The sequence below is a fragment of the Podarcis tiliguerta genome (assembly GCF_965153285.1).
Source record: "Podarcis tiliguerta genome assembly, chromosome: 5".
Lineage (NCBI taxonomy): Eukaryota > Metazoa > Chordata > Lepidosauria > Squamata > Lacertidae > Podarcis > Podarcis tiliguerta.
Window position 1 is genome coordinate 96,120,056 of NC_139538.1, and position 15,947 is coordinate 96,136,002.

At 44.5% G+C, this 15,947-nt stretch overlaps 1 protein-coding gene across 2 annotated transcripts in view; it reads right to left on the minus strand.

Annotated features, from left to right (window-relative positions):
* Positions 1-15,947, minus strand: part of KIAA0930 — a 54,766-nt gene that overhangs the window by 14,084 nt on the left and 24,735 nt on the right. For both annotated transcript variants that reach the window (XM_083440873.1, XM_083440874.1), the window contains exon 2: positions 3,667-3,815. In XM_083440873.1, the coding sequence (XP_083296999.1) occupies positions 3,667-3,815 (149 nt within the window). The remainder of the gene's footprint in view (positions 1-3,666; positions 3,816-15,947) is intronic.

Below are 15,947 nucleotides of genomic sequence, written 5' to 3' on the forward strand. Positions count from 1 at the left end.
AGCAGCAGGATAGGGATGTGGGGGGTGAGGAGCAGGGGAGGAGGAGGAGGCAGCATGGGTGGGCTGTGTCATAGGGAGGAAGGCCATGTAATTGAAAGGATCAAAGGAACAGACGACGGAGGGTGACCACTTTCTCCACAAGGGCACAGCAGCCGTTGGGGATGCTCAAGGATTTGTCCAGGCCACAACTTCAAGTGAAATGACTTGATTTGCACATCCCAAACTAATCTTCTTTGGTTTTTGCACTTCTTAAAGTTTGACAAAAACACAGTTCATAGTTCAGAGAAATAATTAAAAAACAAAAGCAAAATGCATACAAAAAGGCAGTGTGGTTTTATTCAAATAGCACTGATAATTATTTTATTATATTTTACATAAACACAACTCAGGGTTGTGTCTGATTAAGTAGTTTATAAAATTATTCTAAATCAATAACATTATTTTGTGGACAACTTATGCGAAAATAAGAATGTTTGCACAGTTTGTTTTTTGCAGGCGCAGCGTGGAGTATGAGAAGGGGAAGAGGAGCTGGGCAGGGAGATGGGCAGAAGAAGGTGCCGCTTGCCAAGGGAAAGAAATATGCTTCCCATGTTAACAATACATCTTTGTTTGGGGTCGAATGCAGCATCCCAGCAGTGTCCACACCGTAAGCACACGCAGAGCTCTTTCTGCTCATCTTATTGCAGAGCCTGACACCAGGCCACAGTCAGGAAAACAGGGGCTTCCAAGAACACAGAAGGTGGCCACCCTTGGTCTACATATCTAGGGGCTCTCACCACACAGGTTCAGGGCACCGACTGTTCCACTGTGTTGAAGACCCAAGATCAGCCACAGTAGGAGAAGCAAAGAGAGCCAAAGGAGGTTCTCCTTCCTCCCCACTGTCTTGTCACCTCCAAACACTGTGATTTCTCATTTTCTCCAACCTAAAGATCACAAATTGATGGCATATCAAGCTGCCACTTTCTCCTCTCTCATTGAAAACAAAATTGCCACAGCTACCTATGCCACAATGAGCCAACACAAGAATGAACAGATCCACATTTCTGCCATGACAGGAAGCAATCATTCTGCAGGAAATGGAAAATTTTGCATCCTCCTCCTCCTCCTCACACAACCACCTCTGCACCGGTGAGAAGATTTACTCTATACAGGGCTTCCAGCTTTCAGGTCGCATTTTATGTCAAATCAATATACATTATCATATAAACATCTGGTTGCACTTTGCCTTAAACGAGACTCATAAAAAGGAAGAGACATTTCATCAACCTGTAATCTATCACTAAATCAAGCTTTTAACCTATCAGAAGGAAAGAATACACTGCTAGAAGTGGTGTTAGTGATGCCTAAGTAAAGGAGGGAATGACTCATGTATATTTCCCCGCTTCCCTTCCCCATTTCCTGCTTCGCTCGATGGCTCTTCACTCCATCTCTCCCACTCCCTGGCTTGCCTTAGTTCCCCCAGCACATTGATGCTGCCACAGCAGCTGCCACCTACTCAACTCTTCACCTGAGCAGATGAGTTGGAGATACTGACGGATGCCTAGAAGAGCCATTTTATTTCCTCTCCTGCAGTTCTAAGAGAAACAGAGTAGTCCAGATTTAGGATAACAAATATCCTAGAAAGAGAGGAATGTATAGCCCTGTGCAATAGTTCTTCAAACATTTTTTTCTACCTTCTGTTGCTTAGAGGTGCATGCTGAGGAATTCCTTTGCACCTCACACAGGGTCTAGGTAAAGGTAAAGGGACCCCTGACCATTAGGTCCTGTCGTGACCGACTTTGGGATTGCGGTGCTCATCTCGCTTTATTGGCCGAGGGAGCCGGCGTACAGCTTCCGGGTCATGTGGCCAGCATGACTAAGCTGCTTCTGGCGAACCAGAGCAGCGCACAGAAACGCCGTTTACCTTCCCGCCGGAGAAGTACCTATTTATCTACTTGCACTTTGACATGCTTTCGAACTGCTAGGTTGGCAGGAGCTGGGACCGTTGCGGGGATTCGAACCACCGACCTTCTGATCGGCAAGTCCTATGCTCTGTGGTTTAACCCACAGCGCCACCCGCGTCCCTCACACAGGGTCTAGTGCCACATAAATCGAGCATGTGCCCTGACCCAACCAGGATTCTCTGGTAGTTGCATATGGCAGGGGAAAGGTGCCAGGACTGGGCAAGCTCTTTGTCAGAGAAAAAGCTTCTCATAAATGCAGCCCACCTCAAGAAGCTTCTGAGGAACTCCTAGAGCACTCCAGAACACATTTTGAAATCCACTGTGGTATAGCCTTGACTCTGAGCAAATTCTCAGGTACCAGGAAGTTTCAAATATAGTTGTACCTTGGAAGTCGAACGGAATCCGTTCCAGAAGTCCGTTCAACTTCCAAAACATTTGGAAACCAAATTGCAGCTAGCAAGCTCCTGCAGCCAATCAGAAGCTGTGAAAGCCCCGTCAGACGTTTGGCTTCCAAAAACAGTTTGCAAACCAGAACAGTCACTTCCAGGTTTGCGGCATCCGGGAGCCAAAACATTCAAGAACTAAGCTGTTTGAAAACCAAGGTACGAGTATTCACATGTACATAAATATACACAGAAACAATTCCTGTCTCACAGAGACAGTTCTTCACGTTGCGTCAATGTGTTTTGATACAGCATATGTGTGATTTGCTGCTCTCTCACAAATGGAACGGTGTTCTCTATGAGAATAAACGTGAGCAAAGTCCTGAAGTCTCTATTGCAGCCCTTAAGTCTAGGGCTGGGAAATACGAAGCCCAGGGATGGACTGTGGTCCCCCCAGTCTCTCTAGTTAGCCCTTGAGACTCTCCCAAGACCAGGCCCCTCTGGCCTTGCTCTGTTTTTGCCTGGCTGGAATGTATCCCTGAACTGCAAGAATGGCTCTTGTTTGCCTGGAGGGAGAAGAGAGAGAGAGAGTAGAAACACAGGACTATTCACAGTTGAATGTGCCCTGTTGCATCTGTTGCCCATAGCCTGACCCACTTCTGCCCCTGCCCATCACTGCCATCCATCCCCCAGAAGATTGCCTGTGAGGGAACGCAAGTCTCTGGCTGAGAAATGTTTGCTACCCATGAGCTATATCATACAATCACTTTTGAAAAACAACAACAACATCAGGTTACAATCTTTACATTTCATAATGTCCAATCTAGAAACAAAATGCATTTGTCTTCTGACTTCCAAGTGGATTTTTTAATCATCACAAAATAGCTCCAAATCAGGTCGATTTAAGGGTACTTGTGGCCAGCTTCACAAACTTTATATTCAGGGAAATGTGGTGAGTGGTTGTTAAGTGGGTATGTTTCATTTCCTCTAGAATTTTATAACATGCGCTAATACCTACCACATGATCGCAAGCACCGACTGTCATACAAATGGCCTCCGGGTTCTAAGTGCTATAATGTGGCAAAGCACCCCAGAACACATAATTGTAGTATTCTTTCCCATTTCATTGCCTAAGATCACGATGGCCAAATATTTCATGTAAGAATACCTTTAATTTTTATAAGCCAGCAAATCACACACATCCCAAGAGTCTATCCAAGCTTTACAGCATCTCTCGACACACAGCATTGCTCAGAATGCAGGCAGTGCCAAAACACAAATTGCACTTAACCTGGAGGAAAATGTGCCTCTTGGGTGTAAGATTCCATTACCCAACTTACCTTCTTCCCATCTGTATTGTCTCCACCAACGTATGACAGTTTCCTTCGGACATAGAAGAGCATGTCATCTTGCCGGGGGGCCCATTTCTCCATAAAGTAAGTGGAAAACATCCAAGTCCAGAACACAATGCGGTCATCTTTGAAACAACCTTTTAGAAAAGAGATCCATATTGGTTGGTTGGTTAATGATTTATTCCTTGTCTGCCCTTCACCCTAAGGTCCCAGGGCAGGTTACAACATTAAAACACAAGACAGTAGGCCCACAACTTACATGCATTTAACTTGTGTGCCGTCAGCTTTACATATGTGGTAAATAAAAAATAAAAAGAAGTGGAAAGGAGGTGGGTTTCCAGGGAAAATGACTTTGGCAATCCCAACCACCACTGAACCCAATGGGTTTTGACTAGAAACAATTAGGGCTTTAGGCACGATCCCTGGAATGCAACCGCAGCATAAGTTGCAGCATTACTGTATTAAAAACCAACAGCTTACAATCACAATCAAGATGACAATTAAGAACCACATTGCAGCGGTTTTTAAAACACCAAATGGCTGAACTTGTAATGCTGGCCAATTTTCCCCATTTGTTTCCTAGCAGGATCCTACCCGGTTAAGTCCCACCTTTTATTATGTGGCAGCCACGCAAACCTCATATATAACACAACTTCCTTTGAGAGTGGAGGTTTGAAACAAATGTCTCCCTTGCCAACCGGACCCAGGTCAGCTGCAGCTCCAGTTGGCTCTCCCCAACCCCAGGGAGTGAAAGGAGGAGAGAAAACTGGTCAAGAGGACAAAATATTGAACTGCACTTTGCGCTGGGCCTCTGGAGGAGGGAATCTCAGCGGCAAAAAGGAACAGCAGTGACATTTAGGAACCCATTTCTACAGCGGTGTCCCTGCTTGCCCCAGCAATAATTTAGATTCATGATCAACCATTATTAGTCGTTGTCATTAATATGAAGCAATCATTTTCAGCTTATAGGCAACTTGAGCAAGGCAGCTTCCTTGCTTTGCCCGCCCTCAGCTTTAGCTGCCATAAGCATGCTGGTTTCAGAGGAGGGGAAGTGGAAAGGAGAAGCATAGCTGCTTCCTCACTCTGAGATGACGGGAGGTGTTCCCCCCAGGACAGGGTGTTTTCAGACTGTGGGCTTATTGAGGTCCCGTTGTGTTTGCAACAGTGACCATCACACTGCTCCAGCACTACCAGAAGGAAGTCTTCATCCTGAAAAAATGTACAGTGTTTCTGTTTGTTCAGCTATCATAAGGGGGAGAGAACAGAAAAGTCAAGCATCATTAGAAAGGCACCTTGCGCAGATCATGTGAAGCGCAGCTTTTATCACTATTTACTACAGGTTATTGCTGAGACTTGTCAGCTGGTGACGGAGGCTTGCAGCTCACTGCCAAGAGAGTCTTGGCAAGACCCCACATAAAAAGCAAATCATTTAATTACCACTCCTGCATTAGCCTGCATGAAATATGCTACTATCTTGAAAAGGTCCCCTCTTAATTACCCTACAGGGACCCAAAACGGCATGGGGGGGGGGGGAAGCTGTACACCCAGGTCCCTGCTGCCAACTGAAGCACTTCTAGCAGAAATAAAAACAAGATCATTTGTAGGGTGAATGAGGACAATCTCGTGAGCAAAAACAACTCACCGATTTTGAAAGAGCAGGAGTCACTTTGCCTCTACTCCTAGGCAAAGGCACAGCCATAAAACTCAAGTGACAAAGCTCTTCCTTCAGGCTGAATATCTGAAAGCTGTTTCCTAGAGGGGGGGCTGTGTGAAAACCTACATAAGATGTTCTCTGTATGCAGAGTCTTTTCTTTCAGGGAAGACCACTTTAATTAAGCAATCTTTAATTATCCAAAAATTTAAAAGATTCTGCATTTATAATGCAATTTTATATAGTGCTGCTTCTGAGTGCTCAAAGTTCTTCCTGTACATCTTTCATCTTTTAAAGAATCTTTTCCACACCCCTGCAATGTTAAGTCACCATTATCCCTAATAATAATACTAATACTACTACTAATAATACTAATAAATTTTATTTATACCGTGCTCTCCCTGGCCAGAGCCAGGCTCAGGGTGGCTAACACCAATAAAATCACAGTAAAAACATAATAGGGGGGAAAGAAGGGGGGGAAACCAATTTAAAATACAGGTTAAAATGCAATTTAAAATGCAGCCTCATTTTAAAAGTAGATAGATCAAGACCATAAGGGGAGGGAAATATAAGGGTCAGACTGAGTCCAAACCAAAGGCCAGGCGGAACAGCTCTGTCTTGCAGGCCCTGCGGAAAGATGTCAAGTCCTGCAGGGCCCTTGTCTCTTGTGAAGAGCATTCCACCAAGTCGGGGCCAGTACTGAAAAGGCCCTGGCTCTAGTTGAGACCAATCTAACCACCTTGCGACCTGGGACCTCCAAAATGTTGTCATTTGTGGACCTTTAGGTCCTGCATGGGGCATACCAGGAGAGGCAGTCCCGTAGGTACGTGGGTTCTAGGCCGCATAGGGCTTTAAAGGTCAAAACCAGCACCTTAAACCTGACCCTGTACTCCACCAGGAGCCAGTGCAGTTGGTAAAGCACTGGATGAATGTGATCCGGCAGCAAGGACCCACAGATGGTGAGCCAAGTCAGATGACATCACATTTTTAAGGCAGAAGAGGTGAGATCTGAAATGGGAACTTCTTAACTGATAGCCACTATGCTGTACTGACTCAAGAGAGAGAAGCTGCCAAGAGAGGCCAACTATAAAATATAAACACACAGCAGCTTGTCATAAAATAAAACCTGCCTCCCTCAAAAAACAATCTCATGGTGCTGGCTGAATAAGAACCTGATCTTTTTCAAATTTCTTATATAAGGAGATCATGGCCCTGCAGCTCACTATAGTTGCATCTGTGGGGTGGGGTGGGGGACACGAGCACAGACCAGGGACATCCAGGTTCAAATCTCCACTCAGCCACAAGGGTCACTGGGTGACCCTGACCAGACCCTCGAGGAACACTTGAGGGAGTTGGGCATGTTTAGCCTGGAAAAGAGGAGACTGGGGTGAAATATGAGAGCCTTCTTCAAATATCTCAAGGGCTGTCACATGGAAGATGGAGCAGGCTTGTTTTCTCCTGCTCTGGAGGGGAGGACCAGAACCAACAGATTCAAGCTACAATAAAGGAGGTTCCAACTAAACATCAGGAAGAATGTTCTGATGGTAAGAGCTGCTCAACAGTGCAATGGATTCCCTTGGGAGGCTGTGGACTCTCCTTCCATTGAGGTTTTTAAGCAGAGGTTGGATGGCCATCTGCCATGGATGCTTCAGTTGAGATACTTGCATTGCAGGGGTTGGACAAGATGACCCTCACAGTCCCCTCCAACTCTACAATTCTATGATTCTATATCAACTTCACATCTTTACTGAGACTGCTTGAAATCAATTTTCTGGATTTAAAATTGCAGGACACCTGAAATGGGACAGATGAGCTGATAAAAAAATTCTGCTGCGATGAATACAGCCAACCTACACATGCTCTGAACTAAAGCTAATGCGAATGTACAAAATAATTGCTTGCCATGGTTCATGGAGAATCACAGCAATGCCCTGAAGTGGTTAAACTGAGAGTTCAACTGAGATGCTAAAGCCCAAGTAATAATTGCTACGGATTCTTTCCATGCCTGCACCTGCCCACTTTTAACATATTTCCTTCCTCCTTTAAACTGGAGAAATAATCTGTATAAATAAAGCATCTATTCTGAAGCATCTCTCCCTGATACATTTTTATTAGGACTGAATAAAATGGCTTTGTTCAGCTGATATAGACTTAGTGAGTGGTATTCATCTAGGTTTTACTCAGATGACCTACTGAAATCGAGGGACCTAACTTAAGTCATGCTCATTAATTTCTGTGTAAAACTTAGTTGAAAAAATCCAGTAGGTTGCAGGTTTTAAAAAAAGTGTTCAGGTGCTGAGATTTCTGTACTGCAGGGGGTTAGACTAGATGACCATCAAGGCCCCTTTCAACTCAAGAATTCTATAAATCTTCTGGTAACCTAAATATATGTATGTTTTGCAATCTATTCTCCATTTCTGGAATATTCTTAAAGGTTTGTGGTGCTAATGTCAGGACTCAAGTCTGCAGCAAATCCTCAACATGGTACCTGAGAAAAATCAAGGACGAATTCAGTCTGTGTAGCATAAAACCGATTACAGTCAGCAGCAGGAACTAAAGCCACACCATCAGCGACAGGTCAGAATGCATCAGCCGACACGTCCCCAACTTCTTTAAGTGTCCGGATTTGGCTTGTTTGCTGGGCAAAGGATTAGGGGACTCTGCTGTTGTGATGGTTTGTACTTGCTCAGACCGCCTTCATTTTGCTGGGCATCTGCCTTGCCTCACGCCCAAGCTTGCTAGAAGAAGGATCCGCCACATAGCTTTTCCATCAAGTGATTTATAAGCCTTTCATTTTACCTTCTCCTTCATTAATTCCAAACCCAACTGCTCGCTATTTCTGAGATGGCTCATTGCCATCGTACTGCAATATTACTATTAATATCACAAGCAGTGTATCCTTCTCACAGTAGAGAAAGCACACACTGGTTAGAAAAGGCACCCTTCATTAAGCGTAGCAAATTTACAACAAAAACAAATTACAAGGCAGCAGCCTTTGGGCCAACTTCTATTTTACTTACTCACGATCACTCTTGTAGCACATATAACCCATTTCTGGTCATCAATACCATCATTTAGAGAAACTGTAGCTTACTCCAACTGTGGCTGGTTCAGACAAATGAGAATCAAATCATGATTTCGGATGAAAAACTCTCCTGAGACTCACCACTGATAGTTCTCATAATGCTGAACTGTGACTTAGTATTGTGTCTCAGCCAGTGTCAGATAAACTTTTCTATGATTGAGAGTTTGGCAAATTCTGTGGAGTGTTTTAGAGACAGAAGGTACACGAAGGAGCAAGCCACCTACTCACAACTGTCTTCTGTGTATAGAAACAGATATTTATTTCCATATAATCACCTCTAGATAAACACTGCTGTTATTGTATTCTGTGCTAATGAGTGGCTTGGCTGAGGTACTGTGCAATGTTATCAATGTCTGTGTACTGTATGATACTTCTCCCTCGAGATCTGAAGGCCTGAGGGCATGGCTTCTGACAATTCCTCTTATCCAGGTGCATTTATCAGTTCAGGGTGACGGAGGTTTCTGGCCTCGTTTAATATGATGAAAAGGTTGTGGATTTAACTTCCACGTGCTACATGGCTAATGTTCATAATGTCACAATACATCAGAAAAGAAAAGTGCATCCTAGTAAATGCAGCCACCACACGGATAAAGGAGTTTGCTACAAGCACTGACTCATCCATCCTTACTTCGCACAAATTCTTACAATGTGAGGTTGTTCCCTGTTTGTGAAATGCTGTCCCCAAGGAGGTTTGCCTGGCGCCAGGCAAAAGCCTTCTTCTTTCACCAGGCCTTTGGCTAAGCAACATCCAATGTCCTTTTAAAATGTGGGGTTTGGAGGGGGTGTCGTATTGGATTGTGGTTGTTTTTGTTTTTATTATGTATTTTGTGTTTTTATATTGTGATTTTATGTTGTAACCACCCTGAGACCTGTGGGTATAGGGCAGTACACAAATTTAATAAACTAACTAAATAAATAAAAATTAAAAGGTTTATTATCCAGTTATTTCCTCTCCACATGTATTATCTTGTTGTAATCTTTACAACAACCCCAAAGTTCAGTATTGGTTATCCCTACATTATTTGTGTGTCTCTGCATGTACTGGGGATAAATCTAGAGGAGAAATCCATTTTGCTTCAGGTTTTAATGTGAACCCACCCAATTTACATTTCCTGAACCCATCTGTGACTGAAGCATAGCTATCCTTTGGAATCTGCACTTCTCTGTATTTTGTAATGCTAACAAAAGTGTGTACAAAGATGTGTATATAAGTGCAGTTACTGTGCAAAAACCCATTACAGTGGTACCTCAGGTTACATACGCTTCAGGTTACAGACTCCGTTAACCCAGAAATAATACCTCGGGTTAAGAACTTTGCTTCAGGATGAGAACAGAAATCGTGCAGCAGCAGCAGCAGCGCAGCAGCAGCTGGAGGCCCCATTAGCTAAAGTGGTGCTTCAGGTTAAGAACGGACCTCCGGAACGAATTAAGTACATAACCAGAGGTACCACTGTATACTAGAGACAGTAGCTTGTAAAAATACTGTACTGCATTAGCCAATTGTGTTTTTAAAATGTGTCTTTTAGGAGAAATGTGCATACACTTTATGCAGAAATGAGAGTGAAGTGCACTCAACACTGTAAAAATGAGAAATTGGGAAAAACCAAAGGCAACACATTCTTCCCTCTCTAGCTGAGCCGAGGCTCTCCAAAGGCTTCCTGGAGAGTTCAGGGCAGAGGAGAGATTTGAACGCCACTCATTCTTGATTTGTAACACGGTCTCTAAACTACAACACTGCTTCAGCTCTCTCTCATATACCACGAAAGAATCGCCCCTTCCCAGCCAGGGTCTCAAGCAGCTGTAGATTGGTTTTTAAGACAAATATTACACTAAACATCAATCACTACGAACAAGAAACAGAAGCACAGTAAGAGGGGAAACAGTTCTTTTCTGCTTGTACACAATGGAAATTGCCAAACTGATTTTCAATAAAGGAAAAAGATTACCAACATTCTATTCCATTATTACAATACAATTCAAAGTGTTTCCAGTCTCTTTCAAAGTTATTAACACTCCACAGAGTAAAATAATGAGCATTGAGCCCCAAACAACCTTTTGAAAAATCTCACTGGTTTCTTAGCACCGGCAACAGAAGTCAGTGTGGGAAGTTCTTTTGGGCATTGCTACAAACTGCTCTTCATTCTACTCACCGTTACCTACAAAACTGACTGGATGTTACATGCATGTTGTAGGATGACCAGTACAGGATCTCCAGAGAAACGCGAAGGGAAGGAAATGTGATGGCTCTCTAGAATACGGCTTCGTTAACAGCCCAACACTTATGTAACACATTTCAAACATTTGGAATGTTTTGCTTATGTTGTCTCAATAGCTGATCAGAACAAGAGTTTGTAAATGTGTTGGTCGTGGTGTCTTATGTGCAATGGCTTTTGCGTTCATTTCCATTAATTTATTCTCTCTACACTCACATTGTGCTATTCATGTATCGATCTTATACAAACACAATGTCCAAACAGCTGACCCAGTACAATCTGTGCTGGCCAAACTCCTTTCCATCTGTAGCATGCAGACCCACAGGGCCCTATGTCTTGGATACTAACAGCTGGAAAGGCCCATAAACCTTCTATAACATCTTGGTGTCTGAGCCAGTGGATTATGAATGGCTTGCGTCAACTGAAGACAGAGTTGTTGTGGCCAGTGCTTGCAGAGGCTTTGAAGTTTGCAGCCTGTGTGTACTTTATTAATACTATTCTACTTAACTAATACCTAATTAGTAGTTTCTTACCCATCTCAAGCATCCTGAGCCAGTGTATATAAAACAAGTTTAATACAGCCATAGAGCGTCTGTGGCCAGTTTCTATGTTTTCCTCGGAAGGTGGTGGACTCTCCTCCCTTAAAATAATGTTTCAGAGAGAGATGCTTCAGCATAGAAGATTTATTTATGCAGATTGTCCAGTATAAAGGAGGCAGGAGATGTGTTAGAAATGGGCAGATGCAGGCATGGAAGAAATCAGCAGCAATTTGTACTTGGGCTTTAGTATCTCTGTTGAACTCCCAGTTTAACCTCTTCAGGGCATTGCTGTGATACTCCATGAACCATGGCAAGCAATTATTTGTACATTCACATTAGCTTCAAGGATGTAATAGACCAGTTAAGTGAACTGAAGCATAAGAGAGCAGACCAACAGATATGTAGGTTAGGCAAGGCAGTTAAACGCCACTCATCTCATATAAAATCCTCCAAAATTTCACACTTGAAAACAGCGATATTCTTGTGTTATTGTGGTATTCATTTTCTCACACCAATGTGAACACACATATTCCCCTGAACATTTACAAATTGTGGAATTCTCTTCCCTGCCTGCTCTACGCTATGAACATCCATTGTACAGAATCTGTGAGACTATGCACATGGGCACTATGTTGCAAGCCCTTCATATTGTTGGCATCCATCTGCCTCAAGAGACAATGGAGTGGGCCTCTAAGGGTGAGATCAAACTGCTACATTAGCAACATCCATGGTGCACAAGCCTGGGCCATGGGTCTGGAGGTCCTGGGCTGCCCAGCCACCAATATCCCCCTCTCGGCCTCAATGATGGGGTCCAAAGGAAAGCAGAGCAACAAGCTAGGCACCAGCTTGGCTGCAGAGTTGCCGGACGAAGCTGTACAAGACACCATCCAACCATCTTAGGTACTGCACTCTGAATTTGTGTAGGGTTTACTCCTTAGCCTTTTCTTCTCCCAAAGATATCCCTCAAGGCACTGGAGGTTTAGGACCAAAGTTTTCCTTCTCCTCGATGGGCTACCTTCCAGGTAGATGAACCCCACCTGCCCCTCACTGCACTCTACAGCATGTGCAGTAACTGCCTTCTTGACCAATGGACCCATTACTGGTCATGTCCACTAAATCCGCTGGAGCCTCTCTTTGCACACAGGGGAAATCACCGTCTCACCAAGGCTCACCTGGTTTAGCTGGTCAGTCACATGCTGATAGCTTCTAGAAGCCACAGGTAAGAGCTGTATCAGTCCAGCAACTGCTTATATGGGAAAGTTGCATGCCAGCCCTAGGCATGCTTACTTGCAAGTATCCCACTGCAAGTTCATTCCATGAGGTTTCCTTTCAAAGTTACAGGGCTTCAGACTTGTGTCTTCCCCATTTACTTCAATGGTGCTTGAAAAGGAATGAGTCGGGCTCTGTAAAGCAGTGGAAGATTTAGGAGGAGGAGCTTGGAAGCTAGAGGAGGATACCTAGTTAGAAGACGGAGCCTGGCAGGGTGTGATTGGGACACACAAACCACACAGCACCTTGAGGGTGGAGCGTGTTAATAGGAAATATTCTTGTGAGGTAAAAATAGCTTGTACTCTCCATTTCAGCTACCTGCATTGAGACCTTCCTCCTTCCCCTGGAGACACTGAGGCCAGAGAGTCTAGCCCAGGGGTCAGCAAACTTTTTCAGCCGTGGGCCGATCCACCGTCCCTCAGACCATGTGGTGGGCTGGACTTTTTTTTTTTTTTTGGCGGGGTGTGTGTGTGTGTGTGAACGAATTCCTATGCCCCCAAAATAACCCAGAGATGCATTTTAAATAAAAGCACACATTCTACTCATGTAAAGACATGCTGATTCCCAGACTGTCTGTGGGCCGGATTGAGAAGGCAATTGGGCCGCATCCAGCCCCTGGGCCTTAGGTTGCCTATCCCTGGTCTAGCCTGTTCAGTGTTTTAGCCATTCCAGAACTCCAGTGAAAAAACATGGGCACAGCACTAGGTGAAACCCACGCTTACCAGAAGCTGTATGCCTGCAGCACTCTGGCATTATCCTTATTCAGCTAAACATATTAAGAAACACCCAGCCCCAGATTTCCTGCACACATCAAAAGTGTTTGTAGGCTCAGGGGTTTGGAATGAACTTATAAACCTCAAATTGCTAAACCCTTTAGCATTTACAGGGAAAAAAGGTTAAAAGATTATAATGAAAATATTAGATTCAGCAATCCACTACTACCGAGTTTATTCTTGATCCTCTTATTGACACACAGGCTGAGCTGAAAGAACTCACTGATCTTAGGAAATATCACAAACCAGTCGCATTGCAACAGTGGAAGAGGCTGCCTCAGAAGGTTGTGGGCTCTCCACTGGAGGTTTCCAAGCAGAGGCTGCGTGGCCACCTGTCATCTTGAGATTCCTGCAGTGCAGGGGGTGGACTAAATGTCCATTGGGGTCCCTTCCAACACTACAGTTCTATGGCTCTATGATTCCACGTTGTCTCTTTTTCTCCAAATTTCCTTTGCCACAGTAACATCATCATTGGCTATGTAGACACCATTTGCTACATGATCCCCAGTTGGCCAAGTGTATCTGTTAGTGATCCAGAAAGAAAGAAAACCAGCAAGAAGAAGTGGAAGTGGCAATGAAGCAACCCCAGGAAAAGAGCAGCAGCAGCAAACCTTTTGGGGGAAAGTTGAATATTCTCATAATTAAACGTTATGGGGAAGAGTTGCCTTAGCCTCCTCCCTCCCTCTCCCCCAGGTCAGAGAGAGCACCATTTCTAGCCTGAAAATCAAACCAGGATATTCTAACCGGCCCAAAGATGCTGCTCAAAGTAACACATTAAATAAATCTGAGACAAATTTGTAAATGTGAGTTTAAAATGCACACGTGCATTCGTAGGAGAACAGTAATTCAAGACATGCCCCATTGTCTCATTAAACAGCAGCCCTTAAGAACACAAATAGGCCTGTGACTGTCTTTCAGTTCGGAAGAGGCTCCCACACGGCATGTTTTCACTCGGCTGCCAGATCCCAATGCCCTTTAAATGGACTGACCTGCTCTATTTCTTCACTGCTTCACATGCCAAGCCAATTTTTGCCCGTCTGCAGTGTATGAGTCACTGGCAAACACACTCCTACACCTCACGCCAAACTCGTTACTCATACAACGAAGACGCTGCCAGGCAGAAAAGTGGGACAATGGAGTCAAAGACTGTGAATCCAATTGCTGCAGAGGAGGAATCCAACTCTAAATTTTTGACCGCTACACATGGGCTGAAGTTATCCATGCTTCTCTGAGTGCCTTGCTCAGATTCATGCTCAGCAGGAATAATAACAGCAAAATGCCAAACAAAGAATTAAAACCAAAGCCATGTATACATTTATCACGCACACACACATACCTAGATCTGCTATTGTGTCTATATACACAGACATGCGAACTCACATACTATATGTATGTTCTTGGAAAGAACTAAGTTTAGGAACAAGCAAGAACTGCTCTCAGAATCTTGACTGGGGACAGCTCCGTGCTACAGACAGGTACTTACTACAAGTAGGTTGCTTGCTCTGCGGCACAGACCAATATAAGGTTGCCAGACGTCCTCTTATCCCGGGGACAGTCCCCGGATTTACAAATCAGTCCCCTGACAAAATCCCATCATTCCTACTGAAGTTGAAAAGTGTCCCTGGATTCATTGAAAAAAATCTGGTAACCTTAGACCAATATCCCTGTGTTTGCTCCACAAAGTTAGCAATGACCCTGTTGTTGCTGTAATTGTAGCATTTATTTACAGGAAGTAAAAACCTGGCAACATACCATGGGTTAGAAGCAACAGCATTAGCTCTTGTGTTTTTAAATGCCCCTATGGAAACACACACCACAGAGGGCAGAAAACGTTAATGGTTCATGCCACACAGGCCAACCCAGCCGTGCATTGCCCAGACCAGCACTGTCCAACAGGTCGATGGGGATCGACTTGTAGATCATGTGATTGCTTCTCGTCAATTTCTGTCAATTGATCTCTCCCCCCAAATAGCCCTTTCTCTGAGGAGCCAGCACACAGGGCTTCTCTCTCCTCCTCTTTCTCTCTGAAGGAGAAGAAGCAAGCGGACAGAGGCAGACGCAGACGGAGAGGCTGAGCAAGAGAGAGAAGGCCTGCATGCTGGCTACTTGGGAGAAAAGGCTGGTTTGGGTCGAGAGTGTGTGTGTGTGTGCTGGACATTCCAGGATCCAGCCATTGAGGAGAGGACTGCCTTGCCCCCCCCCCCGCTGTAAACTGAGGAGCTCTCTCACTGAGCGAGGTGGGGCTTACTCCCGAGTAAACACACGCAAGGGAGAGGGGACCCTTCGTGGCTGCAGCCATCCTGCCCACGCGGGGTGGGTGTGGGTGTGCAGCCCTGTGCGCTGGCTCCTCAGAGAGAGAAATGGCAGGTTTAGGTTAACTCAAAAGGAAGGGGTGGGTTGGATCCAGGGGAAAGGGCTTCTACGGGTTTCATCCAGTTCTTAAGGTGGTGCTTGAAGGCTGTCAACTCTGCAGCTGAGTTTACCCAGTTTCTGTTTCGAACTATGGGGGAAGCCGCTGTGGTTGACATGCCTCCCTGACTCATTTGAAAATCAGCAAGAGTCCTGGGGTACTTTAAAGACGTAACACATTTTTATGCCATGAGCTTTTGTGAACAACAATCTGCGCATCGTGTTCTGATTGCGTAGGACCCTGTCCTCAATGCTATTTCCTTATGTTATTACAAGTATACAAAGTATTTATTTTTTAAAATATATTGATTTATGATGAACTTTACAGGT